Here is a 22,859-nt window from a genome sequence, read left to right on the forward strand (position 1 = left end):
AGAATTAATGTATTATGGCATTAAAGATAATGCTGCAAATGAACGTGCTTGCATATAATTTTCACATGTGTATTTCTGTAGAAGTTTCCTATAAGTAAAAATTGTACACCAATATGAAGGTGTATTTTTCTTAGGCATTTGTGTCTCCTATTTACTTAGCACAATGTCTGGCACTTTGTAAGTACTAAATGTTTGTTTGTTCAGTGGACAAAATGCATAACCAGGCCCAGAAAATATGAATCATTTTGAGATACACGCAAAAACAAAACAAAAATAAAATTTTACACACAAGAACACAATGACAGAGACTGACAGTGAGAAGATCTGAATATTTTAGTACATGTTTACACATTTCTTGCTGAAGCACTGGCCACAGTAAACAGCAAGCATTAATAAGTAAATGCATTTTATGCAAAATTATGTCTCCAAAGTTGATTACAAAATATTTTGCAAAATTATCTATCAAAAGGCTGTGCTCTCATTTTTTAAAAAATACACTAATAACTCCAACATTTTACAACCCCCAAGCAACTAGACGCGAGAAATTTCCAGAAATCGTATGGTATGTCATTTTACTCAAGCACCTTCAAGACTACCTGGACCAGAATCACCTGGATTGCTTATTAAAATACACACCCCAATCCAGAGCTCCAAGGAAATCATAATTTCTGGGGATTAGGGCTGGGGATCTGCGTTTTAAACAGGCACTCAAAGGCATGAGAGCTAGCACATTACAGGGCTTTAACAAGACGAGCCTGAATTATATTCGCCCTTTAAAACGAACCCTTTGGTTGCAGAGTGTAGAATCAACTAGAAGTGGGCAAAGATAACTGAAATAATCCAAGCGCATCACTCACCCCTGCGCGGGGAGGGCGACCCAGACGGTCCGCGCGCTGGTGCGCCCCCTACCGGCCTTCGGCAGCACGCTCCTGGGCCAGCCGGATCTGCCAACTGCGACTGCGCAATCCGAGGCCCGAGGAAGCCGCCTCGGGGCGCCTGCGTCACGGCCAATCCTGACCGGAAGCGGAAGTGAGGAAGAGTTATCTCTCTGCTTAGCCGGCAGCAGCCACCCCCACCCGGTAGGCTCTGCCGTGCGGAAGTGCTGGAAGCGGAAGTTGCTGGGAGGTGGGGGGAGTTGTCGGGAGTATGTTGGGTTATCTTCTCGCCTCTTGAGTTCGTGCGGTCGCCGCTAGAACAGGTAAAGCGCGGTTGTGAAAACTCGCCAGTCCTGCTGAGCCAGCTCAAACCGGATCTCGGCCCGGAACCCTAGCCCAAGCGGTGCGGTACCCCATGCTCTGACTCTTAGGATCGTTGTGACCCCCTGATTCCGGGAGTTCCCCTGTCTCTTCCCTGGATTGAGGTCCGGTCCGGCTTCCCGGTATCCCCGCAGACTCCCGCCATGGGCAACACTAGCAGCGAGCGCGCCGCGCTGGAGCGGCAGAGCGGCCATAAGACGCCCCGAAGGGACAGCTCGGGGGGCGCTAAGGATGGGGACAGGCCCAAGATCCTGATGGACAGCCCCGAAGACGCCGACCTCTTCCACTCCGAGGACATCAAGGTGAGAGGAGGTGGGGAATCTTATTCCCTTGATTAATGTTGAGATCTACTAGATTCCCGGCCACAACCCCTCTAAAACTCATCAGAAGTGGGAGGGAGGGAGTAGATACTTCAGCCTATGCACTTGAAAGCCAGATGGCCCTGTATGAGCCCTCTGAGCAGTCCAGGAGCCAGTGTCTAATTACTGATATGAGAAAGTCACCCCGAGAGAGGAGGAACTCACTTTGTTTAACATCATTAAGGAGAAAGCTGCTCAGGGACAGTTTCGGATTCTTAATTAAGATCGTGGAGCTAGCAGTAACAGCCCGTCTCTGCGTTTCTCTTAGGTATACTAATTAATTTCACAACTTTGAGAAATCTTCCCTCACCTTTAGGAAGACTGGCACTCTTTCTAATAGTCGGCTTTGCAGTTTATTGTCGGTTTTGGAGATGAACCAGAACACACATTAGAGGTGTTCAGTATTGTCTAAAATTTTTGGTTCACCCTGCTTATTTAGAGCGGGCACAGGAAAGTAATTCCACTTCGGGTGGTCAGTGCGTCAGTGAAGTGTCATTCTGAAGGAGGCAGGCAGCCGCAACTCATCATCTCTCCTGTGTTGCTTAAATATGACTTAATATTTTAAACAGGCCAAAGCAAACATTTTTGCAGACCAAATTGGACATCCTGCTGCAGTCTGCTTTAATTTGTCAAAAACTGAAGCTGATTCTTGATTCCTCCTTCAGCCACATTCCCGTTAACCACCTCATGTGGTCTGGTTCCAGCTGCAAGGCCTGGTCCAAAGACACTTAGTGATTCTGGCAGCAGATATGAATGTGGTATATCCTAAAAAACAAAGAACCTCCTAAGAACAATGCAACAAAGTAGGTTTAGAGAAAATTAAGGTGCATACACCCCCACCCCATGCCCAGTCTAACATCCTGTTAGTTTCCACCTTTATATTAATCATCATTGTACATTAGGCTAATTGTATGGTAGCGCATTCCAACTTTACACACATTCCTTTTCGTGTTGGGCTGGGTGATCACATTATTATCTTGTATCTTCACTTGGATCTTGGCTTTGAGTCTAACTATAAAGAGACTGATTTTACTTGGCCTTATAGCCTTATATTTGAACTAGCTTTCTGAATCTGTTGCATTCCCGAGAAGCTATGTAAAGTAAATTTTGGAATCTTATTTTCCACTGACTTGATGTCTCTTCCCCCAGAAATAATTTTGGCCCCAGGATGACAATTTAAGACATCATAAGAAGCAAACTACTTTCTTCAAAATGTATTGGTTTTGTTGCAGTTCCAAAACTCCTGTAAGAAATATTTAGCAAAAAAAAGTCATGAGTTCTTTTAACTGCACTAGTCCACCATTTTGGCTGTGATTAGTTACCACATCCTCAGTGGAAAGGGATTCCAGTTAGTTGTTCTTTAACCTGTAATAGATCTTTTTAAGCTCAAAGAATGCAGTCATCTTTTAGGATACGCTCAGGTCATTATTTGAAATGAAGGTGTTAGAAGCCTGCCAGACACCTTTAAGAGTCTCTCTCTCCTGGAACTCCTACTCTTTTAAGTTCATGGGCTTCTGACTAGGAAAAATGTAAATGATCCAAAACCACAATATATATTTCATCCAGACAGATCAGACATGTTTTTTTCTTATTCGGAAACATATCAGTTATACATCGTTTCCCACACTGGAAGTTATTGTTTACCATAATAAAGGTCAGTCTTTGTCTTATTTACCTTTTTCTCTCCAGTGTGGGGATGGCCAATCTGAATAGTTTTTCCCTTCCTTAGAATCTAGATATGCCAGTTTTCAAGTTGACAGCTCCGGAATTGTCCCTAATAAATTTTCATATACTTCAAATCTTGCTTACTTAAGGGAGGAAAATGACCTTTAGTAAGCCAGTCTTGAATTCGTTTCAGCCTTCTTCCAAGTGAGTTTTAGAGTTTCTCCTAGAATTTTAATGTAGCCCTTTTTAATAATGACAATAGTAATTAACAATTTTTATGCACTCACTGTGCACAACGTTTTACATGGACTTTCTCACTCGGTCTTCACAATTAATTTAAGAAATAGTTACTTTTATTTCCATTTTGCAAGTGGGGAAACTGAGGCGCACAGCTAGTCAGGGAATGAGCCTGAGTATGATCTAGGTTGGTACAGTTGCCTCTTTGGCACGAACTGTCAGTGTTAGGGTAACTCTCTCTGTAAAAAGTTCATTAGTGACTTCCTGTCCCTGAGTAAGCTCTGTTTCTAGGCTCCAGAGAAGGAGGAATTCCTGGCCTGGCAGCAGGATCTGGAAGTGAACGATAAAGCTCCCGCCCAGGCTCGGCCAACTGTATTTCGATGGACGGGGGGCGGAAAGGAAGTGTATTTATCTGGGTCCTTCAACAACTGGAGTAAACTTCCCCTCACGAGAAGGTAATTGGCCGGGGAGTGTGCACATATTTGTCTTAACCCAGGGATATTCTTGTTTCTGTGTGATCTCTACAGGTGAATAGAAAGTGATGTTCTTATGAAATGGCTGCTGAATGGAAAAATAACCTTGGCTTAATAATTCATAGAGTTCTGATCTCACACCCAAGTAGTCTCTAGGTTTAGAGCAGACTTAGAGAAAACATCTCTCAGTTACAAGTATTTCTGTTTCACCGGCATCTTCCACTTCAGATATTCAGCTGTGTGTTTGTTCAGGCAGGACTTGTCCTTCAGAAAGAAATCTATTCCTGGTGCAAGGGAGAGAGCACCAGGCTGAGAATCTTTGAAACTGGGATTTGAATCCACGTTGGCTGAACTAACCTGAGCCTCAGCATCTGTAAAAAGGGAGTATTGGGCCAGATGACCACTGAGGTTCCTCCTAATTTTGACTCAGTCTTTATTACTCTTGTTTGAAAGGTCCATGTTACAGAGGCATCATTAACAAGACTAGTAAAGGACTTTATCAGGAGCCCTAGCATGGACTTCTTTCTCAGATTGTCAGTGAAAAAGCATCTTCTCTAGTGAGTACTCTTGACAAAACAGAAGAAGAAATTGTGCCCCGCTGAGCCAGGCTTCACTGATGTCTGGGAACCGCCAGCTTTTCTAGGGGTAATGGTGTAGGAGGGAGACGCTGGGCACAGTTACAAAGTCACTTCAGGTCAGGGGAACAAAACAGTCGAATGAAAGAGGTTTTCTGGAACCTCCTAGTAGTTACGTGAGTTTCTTTAGAGAACTGTTTATGCATCCTCTTAAATTGATCCCTTCTCCCGCCCAAGGCAAACTGAGAAGGGTAAAACTTGGCAGTGCGGTGGTGATCGTGTGTTGCCATCTCCTTGGCATCCAGGCTGCCAGGGGGTGGTTTGCATGCAAGTTGAGAAGGACAGATGCCTGTTCGTTGACTTTTTGATGGTAGGATTGTGGATTCCTGGTAGTCGAGCAAAGTGAGTTTTTAAGAAAACCTCCTGTATTGCTGCTTCCTCGTACGTTTTCTAGATTGAGATCATTTTATTGAATTGTCTGAATTGGTTTAAAATGTTTATTCTCCTGCGGCTGAACCCTTGGTTTTACTTGGAAAGGTTTTGTTTTGCTCTGTGACGGGTTTTGTAAGTAGCTAAAAGGACAGCCCACCCAGCTACAAACGTCTGCTTCCTTTTTCCTTGCAGCCACAATAACTTCGTTGCCATCTTGGACCTGCCGGAAGGAGAGCATCAGTATAAGTTCTTCGTGGATGGTCAGTGGACACACGACCCTTCCGAGGTACTCTTCCTCCCGCCCTCGGTCTTCTGATGGCCGCACAATCCAAACAAGTCACCTTCCTTATTGATCGTTATCAGCTCCCTCTGTCTTGCTGGTAAAAGTCCCTATGTGTGGCTAAGCTAGATAGCAATGCTAATTGTCAGACTACTGGCATACTTGACCGAGAGGAGTGGGTTGGCTAGCCAGGAGCTAAGCCCTTCCAGCCAGAAATTCTAAACCCTCTAAAGAACAACCCTAGAGACCTTTCGCGTTGTGACGTCTGCCCGTCTGTCTCTTCCCAGCCAGTAGTAACCAGCCAGCTTGGCACAGTTAACAACATCATTCAAGTGAAGAAAACCGACTTTGAAGTATTTGACGCATTAATGGTGGATTCCCAAAAGTGCTCCGATGTGTCTGGTATGGACGGTTATTTTATACCACGTGTGTGCAGGTGGGGGCGGTGCCGTCGAGAAATATTCTTGTTTTTCTCACTGTTGAGCCCAAGCTGCCCCATCAGGTGGATGTTTGTAGCTTCCTAAAGAGCCACAAAACTAATTCTTAACTGTGTCAGGTCAGATCATTGAAATCTTGCCCCGAGGGAGCAGTAAGTCGGTTTGGGGGTCATCTTCAGGATTTGGTAGGTCTGCTTTGTCACAGAGAGCAGGCAATTGAAACCGAACCAGAGTTTGGTCTGGTGACAGGGGCAGGGCCCAGGAGCGTTACCTCAGCTCAGTGATGAGCCAGCGCTGGGGAAGTCTGCTAGCTCCCTGCCTGCTTGTGACCCTCTCAGGGTACCTGGAGAGTTTCAGCCTGACAGGTGATAAACAGACACCTCAGTGACCTTGGCCGTCACTTGGGTGGTACATTAGCACCTTGTCAAGGGTGAAAGAAGCTCACCACAGGAAGCAGGCCACATAGCACAATCTGCTCAGTGCAGCCCTAGGAAACTTTCCCGCCTTCGAAGAGTCATCCAATCACAGACCTTTCAATACATTGCTTTGTATCCAAACCCACAGGAAGAAACTATCTGGAAACATAATATGTGCAGTTCAGGAGCAAGGTTGTGTTATAATCTAAAGTGTCAACAGCAACTGCACTGCAGGGTGTAAACAATTCCTGGACCCCTGTGGGAGGCAATGAAAAAGGTCTCCAGGGCTGCCTGCCAGTCTAAGAAAACGGATTCAGTTCAGTTTACAGGATGATTCTTCATTGTCATCTTGCTGAGCCTGGAGGTTCCACCAGCAGGACCCCTTATTCTTGTCAGCTCAGAAATCACAGGGGTAACTGGACTGTGGTGGCTTCCGTGGCTGCCAGGTCAGGTGTTGAGTAGGAATTGGAAATCTGAAAATTATGCTCTTCTAACTGGCTAGCTACTTAATCTTTATAGAAATCAGTTCTTTCTTTTTAGATAGATGGGAATTGGGGAATGGAGGAAATGCCTGAATAGAAATGTTAATTTTAGGCCACATACCAAAGCTTTTAGTTACATTTCCGCAGCATAGATCACCCGGGGAAAGAAAACTGACCCCTCGCTGCTGGTCAACCAACTTCATGCTCTCTGTAGACTTCTCATATTTAGACATTCACTTTTTAAAAATATTTTTTTACTCCTAATGGCTCAGTTTTCTGTACTTCATGCTCTTCTCAGTATCTTGCTATGATATTATCGGGTCGTGTGAAGGGAGCCTGTTCTCTAGAAAATGACGTTGAGGGAATTGGCACTGCCAGCCTGTGTCAGATTTATTCCAGACAGCCCAAGGCTCAGGTGGCCAGCCCATCCCGGACGTCCTTTGAATAACAGCTCAGTCCCTTCCAGCTGGTCAGACATCACTGAGTGAGCTGCTTCTAACCTTGTGAAACACAACACTTCTAGAAGCTTCTCAATATATCTGTATAATCAAGATACTCAAGCGAGAGTTTGAAAAGAACCTTAGAGCGATAGAGTCAAGAGTCTTTAGAGATCAGGTTTTCAATTTTGTTTTGTTTCGAAATGTGCCAGTGCCTCGTATAACCTGTGTATAAACAGGCTGCTTGATCCTCTGTTTTATTCTGGCTGGTGGTGCTCATAACTTGGGCTTAGCCACTTAAGCTCACGTGGAGCCTTAGGCTTTCCAGTTTTTGACAGCTTGGCCCGAAGCAAGAAGCAGCATCATTCTGCATTGGCGTGGTAGGTTAGGCTATTGGAGCAGCCTGCTTGCTAGTCTGATTAGGACTCACTGGCTTTGCAAAAACTGCCATCTTCCACCAGGGCAACTGAGTTCACTGCTGAATTTTATGCCAGTCACCGAAATTCCAGAAGGGTTTTCTCACTGCCTCTGCAATTCACCCTTAGGGCCTATATATCTTTCAAGAGAGTATAAATCTGTATTGGAACAAGAGCCAACACTAGACAGTACCATAAATGGGACGTCTCCTAGAACTCCTGATTTTCAAAGTAAATGTCCTGTCACCATCTCCCAACAGAACTGTCCAGTTCTCCACCAGGACCCTACCATCAGGAGCCCTACGTCTCAAAACCAGAAGAGCGGATTAAAGCGCCACCCATTCTCCCCCCGCATCTGCTCCAGGTCATCCTGAACAAGGACACGGGGATTTCTGTGAGTATGCAGGTGTCTGCCCGGGCCACCCTCCATGGTCATGTTCAGCTGCTCCCCTCTCTGTCCACCTCTTGCAAAACAGCTGGTGAAACAGCTCAGCGTCACCCATCAGTGTGTTAAGTGCCGGGGGCCACCTCTCACGTGGAAACAGGCTACTAGCAAGATGTCCTCGAGTGTGGGTGCTGCCTCCCCGTTCCACAAAGCCTTTCTGACTTCTTCCTCGCATTTCACTCCAGCTTCAGCCTAGGCCCCACTCCTTTTAAATTTCATGACAAAATACATCACTACCTCTTCTCAGTAAACTACATAATGGAATTCCTCATCTGGCCCCCAATTTTTAGAATCAGATTGCTTTCAGAAACATCACTGCACCTGGATCAGATTTTGGGGTATCTGGGTAACACACATTTCCTCTGGGAGACCAGTATTACTCCCAAAAAGAAGTGCGGGTCTTCCTGGGCCCTGAAGAGCACCCCGTCCCTCCCTGGTGGCTGACCGTCTACTTAGTTTAACCTGATTTGCTGGTTCTCCCATTTCAGGACGCACGGCCTAACTCCTGAGTCTAGATAGTCTTCAGCTTTGTCCAGGCCACTGCCTAAAAGGCACGTGTTTATAAGGTGAAAAGCACAGGGAGCTGCAGCTCCAGACCCCACCCAGAAGAGGGTGCCCATGTACTGAGATGAGCCACACGCACACCTGTGTAGATGTCCCCTCCCGTGGCCACTCCAGGAGCAGGTCCCCTCGCCCCATGTCGAGAGTGCCCAAGAATACGTCAGCTGCTGAGCCAGCTTTTCCCCTCTGTCTTTTCTCTTTTGAAGTATCATTTATAAAATTGGGGAACGTACATTGAAAAATATCCAGATCTATGGTCACTCTTAAAAAAATTGGAAGGCGTGGCAGCCGTAAGCGCCTGCCCTGTGTGAGCCCTTGTGGAGCAGTAGTGCCTCCCCATTTCCCTCTCCAGGCCCCCTGTCTGGGTCTTCCGGGCACAGGTTTGCAATCCACTGCTCAGGGGCGTTCGGTATAGATTGTATCTTCTTACTTTCTCTAAAAGTGCACTTGTTGGAAGCTCGCTCTTCCTTCCTCTCCTTCAGTGAGAGGACAGAGCCACGGCCCACACTTCAGAGGCCAAGGTAAAGCCTGCCCAGAGACACACAGCAGCGAGCCCAGCAGGCACACAGCAAGTGCCCCTTAGTTGGAGCATGAGGCGTGACTCACTTACCTCGCCTGTCATCTTGGGAAGTGGGCACGAGAACCCACCTCCTTTCCTTTGCTATCCATCCGGTGCTGTGAAATAAAGCGGGAATCTTTATCTCCAAATCCTAAACGCTCACATAGGTTTCTGTTCCCGCACAGTGCGATCCGGCATTGCTCCCTGAGCCCAACCACGTCATGCTGAACCACCTGTATGCGCTTTCTATCAAGGTAATGACACGTTTGTCGCTGTCAGAGCTGTGTTTCTCAAAGTGTGCTCCGAGGCCCCTAGCAACAGAATTACCTGGCGTCCTTATCCGAAAGGCAGCTTCCAAGACCGGACGCAGGCCCACCGGCCCCGGTCCTGAAGGCGGGCCTGGGTGTCCGTTCCTAGGAAGTCCCCTTGGCGATTCTCATGAGCTCTGGAGTGTGAGCCCCCTGACTTAGTCCGGCCTTTGACCATTTCCGCCCTCTTCCCCAGGATGGAGTGATGGTGCTCAGCGCAACCCACCGGTACAAGAAAAAGTATGTCACCACCTTGTTATACAAGCCCATATGAAGACCTGGGAGCCAGCAGTGGGCGCCAGGGGACAATTTGCACCACCAGGTTCCACATGCATGCTTCCCACTAGAGGGAATGGACTGTAAATTTCTCATTTCACACTCTTGATAAGACATTTCATACCTACCCTACTCCTCCTACTTGAAGGTTTGTTCCAGGCACAGCAGCTCCTGAAGCTCCTTGGTCTGTAATGGGCATCTCAACACGCAGTGACCAAGAATGCAGTTCGGAAACAGCAGGTGTGCAGCCCCACCGCCGGACCTGAGGACGGGTGCAGCTCGAAATATACATCTGTTGAACTGGTCCTGGAGATTCTTCTTAAGCCAAAAATAAACACTAGCCATCTTGCTAGTAAAAATCTGGAAAGCAGGGACCGAGGCCACACAAAAGTTCTAATCGTTATGTGCATTTTTAAGGCTATTGACTCATCTCTAGTGAGGCGTGGCCGTGGCACCAACTCACACAGTGTTGCTGTTGCCTGTCCTCTGAAATCAAAGCAATATTATCCCTGTTCTCTGCTCCAGGGAGCTGTCATTTCTATAGAAATTAGAACCTGTCTGATTTCCAGATGAAGTTTTACAATTGTTATTTACACCTATGTGCACTAAGTTGTGTCTTTGTTTTTAACCAGAGGCGGCTGACTCTGCAGCCTTAGGGCAATTTTCTAATCACCCCAACTAGAACACAGATCATGTGAACAAACCGCTCAGCAATAATCCGCTCTCAGAGCAGACCGAAAACTGCTGCCGACTTTCCCCATTAAGTTGGATGATCCCGAGGACTGACCACTGTTAGCTGGAAAGTTACCCAGCTTTTTACTCTAATCGTAATGAGGTGACAGTGTTAGCAAGAGAACTTTGGAGAAGCACCCTACCCTAGCCTATGACACCTTGCTCAGGATCTCTGTCCCTACTTGGCAAAGAAGGATGTAGCAGTTACTTTGCTTATTCCAGAGGAACTTGGACTTGACAGCAGCCTACTAAATTTGTGTCAAGAAGACATCCTTTGGACCAAAGCAAACCCCTTTGCACTCGGCTTGGCTTCCAGGGAGATGCCACAGATGTGCCCGTTAGCACGGGTTCCTGTCCCCGAGTCAGCAGAAGCTGTCATCATGCCCCGTGTTCCTGCTGGGACACCGAGGAATGAGCTCCCTGGTTTCCAGTGCTAATCTGGTAAACCAGAGTCCGGATACCCTTTTTTGTTACTGTTTTCAAAACATTGAATTACGATGACGTACAAGTCTCAATAAAACTTTTGTAAACATAATAGGACATGCGCTTGGAGAAAGCTCTGATTCTCAGTCATTTGGAGAAGAGACTGGCACTCTTCCAGAGGCTTCTTCATCACAGTGCTTTTTCAGTTTTCATGCCTGAGCACACATTGTTGACAGTACCATCCTGTGGTACCCCGCAGTGAGGCTCCAGCTGCCTCAAGGCTGAGGGCCATTCCCTGACCCACCTCAGCACACAAGAGTTTGGAAGGTTATTAAGGGACCTGTAACAGTCCAGCCCCTTTGAACCACTCAGGCCCGAGGGGAATGTGGGGAGAGGGAGCAGCGAAGGTTACTGGTTTCAGCAGGTTGAGGGTCAAAACCCAGGGCAGAGGTTTTGCTTCCTTTTGCCCATCAGCAAGCACTGCAGGGGAGCCTAGGGTCATGACACCTGCTTGGAAGACAGCAGAATGTTCTAGAGTCAGCTATTCTCACCAGCTGAAAGGGGCTCTGTCCCTTCTCCCCAAAAGATGGAAGGTTACAGGTGTCCCTTTCATAAGCCTTTTCTTCCCAGGCATCAGGAAACATTTAAACGAAAATTTGGGAGTAAAGGGGACCCCTGGGTCATCTGGTCCACTTGACATGGAGAGTAACTTAGCATTCTTGGTGGGGTAATTAACCCTTTCACCCTAAAAACTCTTAGTGGTGTGGGAACTCTAGATTTAAGGAACTGTAGAGATTACGCAAATAAATAAAAGGAAACTCACAAAAATACTCTGTTCCAGAACAAGATAAAATATTTTTTAAATACAATTGGAAATATGTAGCCAAGCTTAAAAAGTGTAAAGGGGTATATTTGAGCACTGGAAATGAAGAAACCATGGCCATGTGGGTGAGCTGTGAGCACAGACCCTCGGCCTATAGTGGGGACTCAGGGACGAGAGGTGGGGCCAGGACCCAGCAATGGGCCCCCAGGGCTGGGGTCTGATACCCACACTGGGTGGGGAGACCCCCCGCATGAGCTGGCCCAGAACAGCACTGCCTCTGTGCAACCTGAATTAGAGACAGGGCTCAGAGGGAGCCGGGAGCCCCAGGCTGCAAGGGGGAACAGCAGGAAGTTGGAAAATCCAGCCTGTGAATTGGCTCTACCCACAAAGTTCGGAAGAAGCTGAAGTGAAAATCCAATGTAAAAACTCATTTGGAGCCAATGAACCCGGTAAGAGTCCTCTGCAGCCCAGGAGCCAGGGGGGACCCAGTGAGGTGACTGCAGTGGTAGAGGGGCGCAGGCCGATGCGATGGAAACTGGGGGATGTGTCGGCAGGTAACACTTTCTGTATTAGCATTCCCATTATGAGTGAGGACTGGTTACATGGTTGGTTAAAGCTTAACTCAAATTGCTTTTGAAAGAAGACTTATTTTTTTCCTCCGGAAATATATATACAAATATATTTATGGAAACAAAGGTAAGGCCTTTACGAATTTGTGAAAATGGTACTGAAGGGAAAAGAGAACCACACACATCATCATACTGAAACCAAAGGTCCAAGGAGCCAGGCAAGGCCATTTCCGTCCCTCTGGCTCCACTTCTTAGGGATGTAACAGGAAAATCAATAGTGCTCTGAGACCAGGCCAAAGCCTGGCATCGCATCGGAATCTGTCATTCTCCCAGCGTCCCCTGCCAGAGTGTACACACTGGGCTGAGATAGATTAGGGATGTCAATTTAGTTCAGTCGCTGACTAGCTAGGTGACTTTGGGCAAATCACATGACTTCTCAGTCTGATTTCTTCCCATGAGAAAATGAGAGGGATTGGACTAGCACTAGATGGTCCAAAGGCTCATTTCATTTCACATGGGGAGCCCCAAAGCCTTTACAACATGAACGGGATGTGGCCACAAACAAGAAATCAAGGGGTCAGAGGAGAAAAAGTGCCAGCACCTCAAGCTCAATTAACAAACCTCCAAAGGCCACACCTGAAACCCAGAACATCAAAGTGATACCACCCACAGCTGAGGTCAGAGACGCCACCATTTTAGAGAAAAGCAAAATTTCATTTTTGTTTAGCTCAGTTACTTGCAGACGAGCATGATTTCATTTAGAGCACACACTCTGTTCTCCTGACACCTGACCCTCCACCAGTGTTTACAAAGTTTGAATTCATGAAGACCAAAATCTGTGGACCACTCAAATCTCTATCCAGCCCCTAAACAGTCTCTCCTTAGCATCTCTCTTGATCAGCAAATCAGTGGAGAAAAGAAACTAGAGCCTTCTGCCCTAGAACGCCAATTGTAATTGTCTTCAGGAAAAAACAAGTTAGAAACATGCATTTCTTCTAAAACCCAGGTCATCCCAGCTAAGTGTAAAAACACCCACCAGAGCACTCCTAAGAGTGGGCACTGCTGTGAGCCAGACCCGTGGAGAGGAGCATGCAAGCTGGAACAGTTTCTGAGGCCGGCCCTGTCCTTCAGATAAACCGCTGGGCCCTGCCAGCAGGGTCATCTCCCACGACTACCTCATCTTTTTCGTCCTAAACACAGCCAAAGGGCCTTAGCCTGGACGATGATGCCAGCCCTTCCTGCTGCCATTTCTGCCACACCTGGAGTGAATTCATCCATCACATCTGGAAAACTCAACAGCAAGTGAGAATGAGAGAGAGTTCCGGCTATGTATACCCTGGGTCAACTTATTTTCCCTCTGTGGTTCTCTGAAAGGCAGCCTGACTTGTATATAGTAGCAAAGTCACTTTCAAGGTTTTTTCCTCTACCCGTAACAATCCCTTTGAGACAAATAGTTCCATTAATCATTGATAGACTCAAGGGAAAATGAAGCGATCAACGCTGTACTATATTTCCACCCTCCCAGCGTCAGGAAAATAAAAGCTTCAACATTTGATGAGGCAGATGATAAACCATTTTTCTCTGATAAACACTGCATGCCTAGAGTCACAGTTGCCATGCTTTAGACATCATAAGCAATATTTAAACTGCCATGAAAGAAATCTGACCAGAACAGGCCCAGATTTCTCAACCTTGGCAGTACTGACACTTGGGGCCTGATAACTCTTTGTGGTGGGTGGGAGCTGTCCTAGGCAGTCGTAGGACACGTAGGACACATCCCTGGCCCCTACCCACTAGGTGCCAATAGTACACCCTAGTTGTAGCAACCAAAGATGTCTCCAGACATTATTTGTCCTCGGGGGAGAAGAGCAAAGTCTCCCCTGGTTTAGAACCACTGGAATAGGCCAATTAAACTGCTGTATTATGAGACTGAGAGCTTAGCTGGTACTACCCCTCTGGGCCTAGCTTTAGACTTAAATCTGCATGAATGTTTTCTAAAGCAAATCATATTCAAGAGACCCATTTTTGAAGACAAGCCGGTTATTCAGTCCTGTTAAGTAAATCATCTCTTTCTGGCCTAAGTCTCCAAATCCTGAAGTTTCATAGTTATGAAATTTGCTATGCAGTCAGCCCCTTTAGTCTTATCAAAATTAAATTGTAAGAGCAGAAACATGACATCTAATTTTTGCTTAAAGACACAGGAAGAGTAGCATGGAAGGCTAGGCCTCATTTTGTGATGTGACTAATTTGTCAGTTGTTTCTTTGAGGTCATTCCTTAGGGTCCAAAGATCCTTTCTGGTACATTCCTTTTGGAATGAACCGTGTTTACTTACGCGTTTGAAGTATTCTGTGGCTGACAAGAATCCTCAAGACAATAATGGTTGGTTGGTATTTAATGGACTTTTTCTACTAATATAAGGAAGGTTCCAACAGTTTACTAGCTCATCTTCTGAATTATTTCCACTCTTAACAGCTATGATTTTGGCAGATTTGTATCCCCAACAGTAAAATAAAGAAGAGGAACAGAATGGCAACAGTTCCTGTCTGACACAAGCTATGTCGGATACTATACCACAAGTCAGATTTTGACTGTGGTCAGATTACTCCCTGGAAAATAAAAATCAAAGATCAAAAGCGACAGGAAGCATGAGAAAAATCACGGCTTGCCAAAACTGAAGATTTTGCCTGGATCGAGCAAAATTTTACCGACAAACTAAAAAAATAGAAAAAATTGACCTTGCAGACTGTAAAAACTCATCTAGTTAAAAATATAAGTATTTACATTTTAAATCACCTTGATCTGAACTCCTGCCTCCATGTAATCTACGTCATTAAATTCCCTGTGGCCTTATGGTAATGACATTTTAAGGTGACCTGTTTTCCTGAGTAGCTAGCTGCCTTCTAGGTAATCCATTCTTGAGAAATCCTTTCAACAGGGCCTGACTGACTACCTAAGGAGCTTTCTTGCTCTCTGTCCTGTGAAGTGACCTTAATAACCACTTCATGGTTCATTGGAAGTAATGACCAAACTTCGACAGTGTCGCACTTCTGGAAGAGAATGTAGGCAGTCTATCGATTCCTGGACAGCAGCGTGTTCTGACCCCTGTGGGGCTCCCACCGCCCCAGAGGAAAGCCTCCGTGTAAAAGAAGGGAGGTCCCGTGCCGGGATAAGAAGCCTGACACGGGCCACGCTTAAGATTTTTATGGTCTCTCTCGAGAAAAGAAGAGGTCGTTGCACTAAAGCAAACGTTTTAAATCATTGCTTTATTTCACTATTGTTCAACAGCAAAGTCCATTTCTCTCAAGGTGGATCTTGAATTGCTCCCTGTGTTCTTTTCCTCATTCTGAATAAAAAAGGTAATGAAGAAAAAGCCTGCACTTTTGGAGACCTAGAATCTTATTTATGCTAATAAGCTTTTGACTGCGATTTCATGTTTCAGTATCTCCTGCTGGCATCTTGGTGGTCACACGGAGCTCCCCACCCTCCAATGAAGATGGCTGTCCACAACCACCACCATTGAAACCAAAAGTAAGTGTTGAAAAATGCACCTTTTACAATAAAAAAGTAGAAACCAATTCAATTTCCTTTTTTTTTTTTGTTACGAATATAAAGTTTCTTGTAAATATGTACAGTCTTTTGAGCTAGTTCTATAGCAGGAAGCATTTCACAAATGAGACACACGATATACATTTTCAGGGCTCTAGAAGCCTGTTTCTCATGGAGATCCTAAATGAAATGCCAAGACTGAAACACCAATTTTCAGTGACCTTTCCGAATACTTGTGGACCAAGAGACAGAAACTTCAGCAAACATTCAGTCAGACCTGTCCCGGGGGAGGGAGGGGATGCAGTATGAGCCTCAAGACTCTGAGCGGCACGTAAAACACGAAGGCATGACACCTGCCAAGGGCGCGACGACATGGAGGACCATGGGCATATCAAATGACAAAGCACTTAGGTTAAGAGACGAGCAGGAAGGAGCCGGGACTTGGGCCGGGTTGCAATCTGGAAAGTGGTCAGAACTGGACACATGGGTTGAAACACGGTCGTGTCCACCTGCTGTGGTGGCAACGGGTCTACCTGTCCGCCTGCCTAGCACGTGCCTTGGTTGTTGGAGGCGTGCCTAAGAGTCACGGAGAATCCGAAGCAAGAGATGCCTTGCGGGAGATTAAAGGCAGAAATAAGGCCGCTAGTCAGCTTGCCAACTGCAAAGCCTCTAAGTTGGTTCTTTACCAGTCGCCAGGAATGTCGCCCTCTGACGGAGGGTAAAAGTGAGCCACACTGCACCTAGGGAGGGCTTCCCGACCCCGCGGAGCGGGTAGGGTTGGGCTGCGGCTTCCTCCTCGAACTTCCTGGTCTGAGTCTAGCCCTAGGGAAAGGCTCGTTTGGGAAGTCACAGTTTCGTGGGGTAGAACCGTGCTGGGTTTTGTGTGAACAGAGTCATCCACGAGGGAGTCGGCAGGAAGCGTGAAAGTGTGTGAGGTGGTGGTTTGCTGAAATCCTTCTCTGGTCGTAAGGCTTGAGCGTTTGGTTTTTGTTTGTTTAGTACTACAGACTGCAGCTTTTTTGTGGCCAGTGAGTTGGCAAGTCGTTCGAGGGTCTCGACTCGGCGGAAGCTGTGGTATGGAACTAGTACATTGGCAGAGCAACCCAAGGCGGGCAGCCAGGCCGGGCGACAGCACATGCAGTGAATGGCCATGCAGAACTCCCGGACGGGTCTCCTCCCATCCCGGCATGGGGAACAGCGTGCCGTCACGGACAGCAGGTCGGTGCCCCCAGTCCCCTCCTGGGCCCAGAGACCCATTAATGCTGGCCTCAGAGCGAGTCTATTGCATGCTTTCCTGGCCAAAGCTACATGGAAAGCGGGGACAGCAGGCTGGGGAGATGACGCTGAGGGGCAGGGAGGGAAAGCTCCTCGAGGTCCCTTGGCCCCAAGTCACTGCCTCCGAGCTGAGGCCTGAAGACCTCCGTACATTCTCAGCTGGTGGGAGGGAAGTCGTCAAGGCCATAAAAGGCAATGAGAACAGTAAACATTTGGCTAAGACTTCACCCTGGGTAAAACAGGGCCATCTGCGAGGATGGGCTAGAATGAGAATGAACCTACGTGAGTGCAGGAGGTTAGCCAACTGGCAGGGGCGCTTCCACAATACGTTTCAGTAGCATAGACCTGATGGTGGGATCTAGCTAAAAATGACTACAACAGGAAATACACTGCTATTGAAATCTAGTAAGAATTGTTGTCTTAAAAAAAAAAAAAAAAAAAAGACGGAAAAAAAACTGAAGGGGAAAAAACCCAACGAACCCTAGGATCTTAAAGTAAGCTATTAATTAGGATTCTAACCACGTTGTAGTTAGCGCCAGGTTGGCTTCCTGTGATGAACTGGTGCAGGCTAGAGCTAGGTACAAAAGTTTATGAATGCTTTGAAAGAGTAACAAAGTGCAGAGAGGGTGACTGCAGGAAGGTGCCCACAGCTCCGAAGAGCCTCAGCCCCCTGCACCTCCTGGATGCAGGGGTGTCCGTGCTGAGGTGGGTCTGGGGCCAGCTGTGCCACGGAGTGGCTGGGCAGATGGGCACTGGGGTCCCCTTCAGCAGAGTTCCATAGTGTTTGGTGTTTTCCTGCAGATTAAGATGAGGAGTTGGTTTTTCGAACTGAGATTTATACTGAAGACTGGTCCCAGACCTAGGAGCAAAAGAAGGAGGAGGATTGTAGCAACACAGAGACTGCGGTGCTCTTTGCATAATCCAAACAGGAAGTCTGCAGCACCTGGTCCCTCCTCTCAGTGGTGCTCTGCAGGGTGGCACCAACCAGCAGAGCCAACTCTCAAAGCTTGGAGTCCCTCTGGGACTGAAGTTCACTGAAAAGTCCCCACAGCTATGCGTGTTATCTCTACTATTACGCATACACGCACACACACACGCACACACGCACATCATTTCATCGGTAAATAAAAGGAGGTAAGAAAAAACATTTAGATGGCTTTCCTCCTCTCTGGACCGGCACAGGTGCCAACAGTGACCTGCAGATGGCAGAAAATCAGCTTCCGGTGACAGAAGATTCTAAGTTCTAGAAGACAGCAACTTCTACCAGTTTCTGTGTAGCCTTCCAGAAAAATTCTTGACGTATGTGTATTTGTATGTGTGTTTGAAAAAGGAAGGCATAGAACGTCCTGTGTAGTATGTTTTTGTTTAAGAAGAGAGAACACACTCACATTTCCTTGTATGCATAGACCGTCTCCAGAAACTGCTGACAAGAATGATACACTCTGGTAGCTGTTACATGTTGGGTTACACACGTACACACACACAGCATCCGTTTGCATAGGAAGCCTTTTCTTAAATCAACTACGTTTTCCTCCTAACCTCGTCAGGTGACTCACAAAATCTGAGTTACGTTAACTGAGTTCCCTTAACCCCCACCACCCCCGCCCTGGTCATTCCTCTGGCCTCCGGATGTTGCTTCACCTTGTTGACCTGGGACAGGGGTGTCCTCACAGCTCCCACGGGCAGCCGGCCCCTGCTGCTGTCTTCGAACAGCCTCCCGGGGGACCGCTCCCTCCGAGTGCTAAGCATCCGGCCTGGGGACTTCTCCCGCTCCAGGGGGCGGCCGGGCGACTTGTCCCTGCGCAGCTCCGTCCGCCCCTCTCGGTAGCGGTGGGGTGTGCTTGGCTCTCTCGGGTGGCTGGGGCCTTCGGGCGGCGCCGGGCTGGAGGCCACGCGCTTGGTGATGTGCTCGTTGTACGTTGGCGGGCCGCGCTTGTTGGGGCTGCTGGCGACAGGAGAGGGAGGGGGAGCTGAGCAGTCATAACCCCAAAGGGGACTTTTCCTTCTCTGAGCCGCCCCCATGCCCCAGTCTCAACAATGACTATGAGGAAAAGACCCCGCCTGGAGTTCTTCGGGCTTTCTGTTTGTTTTATTTGGGTAGGGAGGACAGGGAAGAAAGCAAAGATGACAGCGAAAGAAAATCAAGCTTCCTGGCCTCGGAGCACGCTTTTACTCACTGAGCACCTACTGTGTGCCAGGCCCTGTGCTAAGCTCTTTAGGTGCATCATCTTGTTAAATCGCCACAGCAGTGCTACAAGCGGAGAACGGGCAGGACCCTCACTGTACAGACAAGAAAATGGAGACACGGGCAGGGTGGCTGACTGGCCGGAGCTGGTGAGCTGCAGAGCTGAGACTCAATACAGGTCAGGCTGATGCCATAATCCCCAGACTCTGACCGCATGTCTTCCAGAGCCGAGAAGGCACAGAAGGACGTCCTCGTTTCGGGGTTAAGCCTGCTAAAAGGCCCTCGATACAAGGGAGCAGTTTTCAGAAAAGCCTGGACTCATTACTCATCGCTGCCATATCTGTCCCGCTCCTGGGCCTGGTGTGTGGTCACCTCTCCCTCCAGGTGGCTTTCCAAGAGTCTTTGTGGCACCGAGCGCTGATGCAAGAAGTGTAGGGATCAGGCCTGAGATAATTAGGAAACGACTGAGCAGGGCTGGCTCAAAAAATGTCCGTGGCCCCAAAGACGGATGGTTAATAACCAAACAATTGAAAACACTGTGGCCTTTCTGTACGACCAATCCAATCCTGCACCCAGTCCTGGCCCAGGTATTTCCGGTAAAGATTTCAGCAGACGTGGCCCTAACCACCGCTCTGAAGAAGCGAGGTCCCGAAATACAGCGAGAACTCAAATGTGGTCTTCTAAGTCAATTTCTTCCCACCCCAACGAGCAGAAAAAGTATCCGGATTCTCCTATGTGAGCATAATTAGTGCTGGGAAAAAACAACCTTAAAATGGGATCGAAATTTTATACTGAATACCACCTGGAGACATATTTTCATTGGTGCTTTATCTTGGAAAGTAAAAGTAGAAATCAGGAAAATAAATTTATTTTATCCCAGACATTTTAAAAATCTAAGTTATAACTGTGATTATATATGCTGATTCTAAGAATAAACCAAGAACGAATCTCATACTGACTTATTTTGCTGTAATTTTCTCAACAAAATTGTATGCTAACACATTATATGGCATCCTTTACATCGATGTTGGACTTTGGCAGTGAATCGTAGTAATTTCTTCAAAAATATTTGAAAGTGTCATTGGTTTTCCCAAAGGCCTATCTTAATCCTTGAAATTTAAATCCTTCTCTTTGGAACAGCTATCACTTTATCAGCTTGTTGATTTTCTTGTTCTTCAATTACTGGTCTAACTGCCAGAATTTCTTTTGTCAATGCCCATTATTGAAAGCGACTGAGCAGCGAAGACATCAACCCAGTGAGAGAAAAGAGACTCTAGACCAGTGGTCCCCAACCTTTTTGGCACCAGGGACCGGTGCTCCTATGAGAATCTAATGCCTGATGACCTGAGGTGGAGCTGAGGCAGTGATGCTAGCGCTGGGGAGCGGCTGCAAACACAGATGAAGCTTCACTCCCTGACTCACTGCTTACCTCTTGCTGTGCAGCCCAGTTCCTAAGAGGCCACGGACTGGTACCAGTCTGCAGCCCGGGGGCTGGGGAACCCTACTCTAGAGCAAGCTTCAGGGCCAAAAGCAGACAGATGCCTGTTTTTATAAATAAAGTTTTATTGGCACACAGCCATGCCCATCTGGTTATACACTGTCTGTGGCTGCTTTCACACTCCAGCAGAGTTGAGTACTTGAGACAGAGACCATATGGACTGCAAAGCCAAAAATATTTACTATCTGGACCTTTATAGAGAAAGTCTGCCAATTTCTGCTCTACAGTAAAACAGAGAGGCTGGTGAGTGGAGATAATTTTATAAGTGGTCAGTTCATTGTGAATGGTTCATGTCATTCTCTTGCTTCTTGATGTGAAGATTCAGATAACATTCTTAGGGCGCTAGAATCTCCCTAAGCTGGGTACGCAGCAATAAAATCTGAGGTAACTCAGATTTCAACAGCTTGAAATCAGAGTTTATATTCATCTCTAGTTATGTGGCTTTAAGATATGGAAGACATAAAAAAATGAATTCCAAGTAGAATTACATTAAGCCTATTTATAATGGAAGAGAAATTATAAAATGTGTCCACAGAGGCCCATCATAAAGCAAGTGAGGGAGCTTACTGCCCAGGGGAAGAAAGATGGCTCCAAGAAGGCCATTTGGGGTGTCGGCTTAGATTACTGGGATGAAAGAAAACACTCATCATTTCAGGCAAGTGGGCATTCTTCCATCTCCGTATCCATTAATAAACAATAATCTACCATGTTACTTTTCTGTTTCTTGCAAAGAGTTACATTTCCTGCTCTGCTAAACAGACCAGGGCAATGCCGCCTGCGGTGAATCACACTCAGCCAAGCTGGCTTTCTACGTTGTGACCTGCCCAAAGCAGTCAGCAGCAAAAAGACCACTTTATAAACCAGGAGGCAACTAGACTAACTGCTGATTCCCAGACGTGCCTGGCAACAGCAAGAAAGCAACAGCATTATTTCTGCCCCTGTTCACAGGAACTGGAACCATTTTCGACCACAGAATAAGTAACTCATTACAGAGATACCATATAGTCTCAGAAGGAAAGTGCCTGGCCATCTCACTAGTGAGGCAATGGAGGAAAAAAATCCACTCTGATTCTTGGCATCACTTGGAAACTACTTAAATGAAATCTAGACATTTTCAGGGGAAGACTATAGCCCTTTAGAAGTCACCCTTGAGGCAGGGTCAAGCCAAAAGAGATAGGAGCTGCTGGTTATTTGGTACTTCTGGTTTTCCAGCAAGTTCCTGGTATTAAAATCATACCGACCAAACATTTCAGACTAACTCCTACATTTCAGCAAAATTAGGACATAGTCTCAGAATATTATTAAATGGATGACTCTATTTTGCTAGATCTAAGCATTTCGTAATGTTAGAGGTGGTTCCTCCACCAACTGCAAGTCCCTTCAGAATAAAACCAGTGTCCCCTTCATCTGTGTATCCCGGTGCCACTGTCTCTGGCCCATGGCAGGGAGTCCACATGACTCTTTTATATAGGGTAGACACATGAGGTTTGTAAACCAGTCCAGAAAATTAAAATCCTAGATCATTCCAATAATCTCAGACCTTCCTATGGACCAAGAACTTAAACTTACACATCTCAAACCTACACATCAACCTGGATCTGCAACAATTCAAAGAGCATTTATGCAAGAAAAACGGCTGAATCTCAGTAAGAACAACAAGCGTTGTGACATTTTAACTTGAACTATTCCCATCCCTCTCTCCCCAGATCTGCGGCAGTGTTGAAAGCCGAGGGCCTTGTAACCTCAGGAGCTGTGAAAATCAGCAGCCTAGCTGGCTCTGGAGGGAGCACATCAGGACTGAAGCTCCCCAGAAAGATCCGTCCCCAGAGAACTGTCATTATCTGACCTGTCTGGCTACTCCTTGGAAAAGACTGTTCTTAGGGCTAGCTTTCATTTGTCCTGACTCAAGGCTACCTCAAGAGAAAAGCTCTAGCCCCAGAAACTTCAGTGGAGGAACATAATAAACAGACTTGACAGAATTCGTCTAGGACAGTCACTAAACAAGTAGCAACAACAAACCCAGGGAGACCTGATTTCCAGAGCTGCCACATGATTGTATTTGGAATGTTTGGTTTCCAACGAAAAATTACAAAACATGCAAAGAAAGAGGAAAATATACATAAGACCTCATTTCTTCTGGGAAATCGTCCCTGACCCCCAAGTCTGGGCAGGGGGCCCTCCTATGCGCTCCCA

At 46.8% G+C, this 22,859-nt stretch overlaps 2 protein-coding genes across 12 annotated transcripts in view; one reads left to right on the forward strand and one right to left on the reverse strand.

Moving 5' to 3' along the window:
- Positions 1–1,055: 1,055 nt before the first annotated feature.
- Positions 1,056–10,886, forward strand: PRKAB1 (protein kinase AMP-activated non-catalytic subunit beta 1). Of its 3 annotated transcripts, none has more exons than XM_006908604.3 (8): positions 1,056–1,198; positions 1,391–1,558; positions 3,809–3,972; positions 5,190–5,283; positions 5,565–5,679; positions 7,726–7,859; positions 9,216–9,284; positions 9,535–10,886. In XM_006908604.3, the coding sequence occupies exons 2-8, from the start codon at positions 1,400–1,402 to the stop codon at positions 9,610–9,612; spliced, it is 813 nt and encodes a 270-aa protein (XP_006908666.1). In that variant the 5' UTR covers positions 1,056–1,198; positions 1,391–1,399; the 3' UTR covers positions 9,613–10,886. The 3 variants fall into 3 exon arrangements, with proteins under 3 accessions (XP_006908666.1, XP_006908667.1, XP_006908665.1); XM_006908605.3 differs by having other exon boundaries at positions 1,075–1,558; positions 9,535–9,660; positions 9,763–10,886; XM_006908603.3 differs by having other exon boundaries at positions 1,075–1,278.
- Positions 10,887–15,406: 4,520 nt separating this feature from the next.
- CIT (citron rho-interacting serine/threonine kinase) overlaps positions 15,407–22,859 on the reverse strand; it is a 145,991-nt gene continuing 138,538 nt past the window's right edge. For 6 of the 9 annotated variants that reach the window (XM_025044529.1, XM_015586835.2, XM_015586836.2 and 3 more), the window contains 2 exons: positions 18,625–18,928; positions 15,407–17,842 (listed from right to left, as the gene is read on the reverse strand). In XM_025044529.1, the coding sequence (XP_024900297.1) occupies positions 17,819–17,842; positions 18,625–18,928 (328 nt within the window). In that variant the 3' untranslated portion in view covers positions 15,407–17,818. The remainder of the gene's footprint in view (positions 17,843–18,624; positions 18,929–22,859) is intronic. The other 3 variants (XM_015586834.2, XM_025044530.1, XM_015586839.2) reach the window with 3 other exon arrangements.

The sequence above is a fragment of the Pteropus alecto genome, unplaced genomic scaffold, assembly GCF_000325575.1.
Source record: "Pteropus alecto unplaced genomic scaffold, ASM32557v1 scaffold113, whole genome shotgun sequence".
NCBI lineage: Eukaryota > Metazoa > Chordata > Mammalia > Chiroptera > Pteropodidae > Pteropus > Pteropus alecto.